Here is a 1,889-nt window from a genome sequence, read left to right on the forward strand (position 1 = left end):
GAAAAGTAAACCCGGAATCGGAAGGCTTCTTGATTCGTGCCCCTTCCCCTCCGAAGCAGGCTCCTATTTCTTCTCCTTTTCAAAACAAAACAGAGACACAATCCTAGGGCCATAGCTAGAAAAGGGGGTTGAAACTTTTTCTTTTATAGCGAATCATGAAGAGTAGTTCCATAACGCAAAATAATTTAGAAACCAGGCTCCATTGATAAACTTCAGTGGACACTCAAGACAGATAAACTTCGGTGGACATGCATGAGGATTTGGCTAACCAGTTAAAATTCATGAGGAAACCAGTTAAAATTTATGAGGAAAATTTCGGAGGGGGGTTGAACCCCTAACCCCCACCCACCCCTCTTGACAGTCCCAGCCTTGAAGACAAAAAACTCTCCGTGGAGAGAAGCGGCCCCTTTCTCCCGCTTTGTTTGGGGGAAGCAACCTCTCTAAGGAAAGCAAACCCCATCCTTTCCCTTGGCCTCTGGGTTGGGGGGCTGTAAAGTGTAGGTGGGGGGAGGCAAGACTTACGTTTAATCTGCCGGGGTTTGCTCTGTTTCCTTCGGGACATGTTGGCTGGAAGGGGAGGAGGAGGAGGAAGAGGAGATTTGGCGCTGCTTCTCCTTCTTTTGCTTCTTCTTCTTCTTCCGCGGCTGCTCTCCTTGTTTCAGGTGCGCTGCGAGTGCGAAAAGCGGCTCTCGGAGGGAAGTAGGTGCGGAAAGAGGGAGAGAAGAGGAGGAAGAAGGAGGGAGGGAGGGAGGGAAGGAAGGGGAAAGACGGAGAGAAAGAGAGGGAGAAGGAGGGAGGGCGGCGAAGCAAGTCAACGTGCCGGGTTCATAGACAGGAGCTGATGGGAGATGACAGGAAAAGAGGGAGGGAGGGAGGAGCAGAAGGAGGGAGGGAAGGAGCGCGCGTGACTGAGGAAAGAAACGCGGGGAAAGAAGGGACCAAATGAGCGTGGGGCTCCTGCTGACACACTCCCGTCTCTCTCTCTCTCTCTCTCTGCCTTCGCCTCAGCTCTTCCTCTCCTCCGATGGTCAGGAAAAGCCCCGCGTTGGCTGCTTGGCACTTTTCCCTTCTCTTCTTCTCTCTCGCCCTGTTTCAGGCCTTTAACGAGCCCAGCATCCTGTTTCCCACAGTCGCTCTCGAGGAGAGCCGGGCTCTGCCTCCTTCAACGCCTGCTGGCCCTGCTTCTTGTCATGGCCATTGGCTGCTACTACTACGGTACTACAGGGACGAGAGGAAGAGGAAAGGGCTTCCAAGGGGAGGCAGGACAGGAGAAGAGCTGCCTCCCATCCCACTCTTGGCGCGCCTCCCTTCGGCCACTTTCCCTACAAAGCAGGTATGGGCAAACTTGGGCCCTCCAGGTGTTTTGGACTCCAACTCCTACCATTCCTAACAGCCTCAGGCCCCTTCCTTTTGCCCCTCAGCCGCTTAAGCGGAAGGAAGGGGCCTGAGGCTGTTAGGAATGGTAGGAGTTGGAGTCCAAATTTGCCCATACCTGCTCCAGAGTTTTGAAGAATTCAAGAAATGACTCAATCAGGGCCAGCTAACACCTCCAAACAAAAGATTCCCCCAGGCAGGAAGCAGCCAGGCTTTGAAGCTGCAAGGCCATTTAAAGCTAATCAAGGTGACTAAATGCAACATTCACACTTGCCTCAATTAGACAAGAGTTCTTTCTCCCAACCTGGACTTTCCACAGATATATAAATCCCATTTGCCTAGTTTCCAACAGACGGCACACCTCTGAGGATGCCTGCCATAGATGTGGGCAAAACGTCAGGAGAGAATGCTTCTGGAACGTGGCCACACAGCCCGGAAAACTCGCAGCAACCCAGTTATTCCGGCCATGAAGGCCTTCAACAACACGTCCTTTATTATTCTAATCCTTGGGATTT

At 52.4% G+C, this 1,889-nt stretch overlaps 1 protein-coding gene across 2 annotated transcripts in view; it reads right to left on the reverse strand.

The window, feature by feature from the left end:
* zfpm2 (zinc finger protein, FOG family member 2) overlaps positions 1 to 1,199 on the reverse strand; it is a 372,116-nt gene extending 370,917 nt beyond the window's left edge. Inside the window, exon 1 of one of the 2 annotated variants that reach the window (XM_062980095.1) lies at positions 523 to 1,199. In XM_062980095.1, coding sequence (XP_062836165.1) covers positions 523 to 562 — 40 coding nt within the window. In that variant the 5' untranslated portion in view covers positions 563 to 1,199. The remainder of the gene's footprint in view (positions 1 to 522) is intronic. The other variant, XM_062980094.1, reaches the window with a different exon arrangement.
* Positions 1,200 to 1,889: the final 690 nt, after the last annotated feature.

Source organism: Anolis carolinensis, chromosome 4, assembly GCF_035594765.1.
Source record: "Anolis carolinensis isolate JA03-04 chromosome 4, rAnoCar3.1.pri, whole genome shotgun sequence".
Classification (NCBI taxonomy): domain Eukaryota; kingdom Metazoa; phylum Chordata; class Lepidosauria; order Squamata; family Dactyloidae; genus Anolis; species Anolis carolinensis.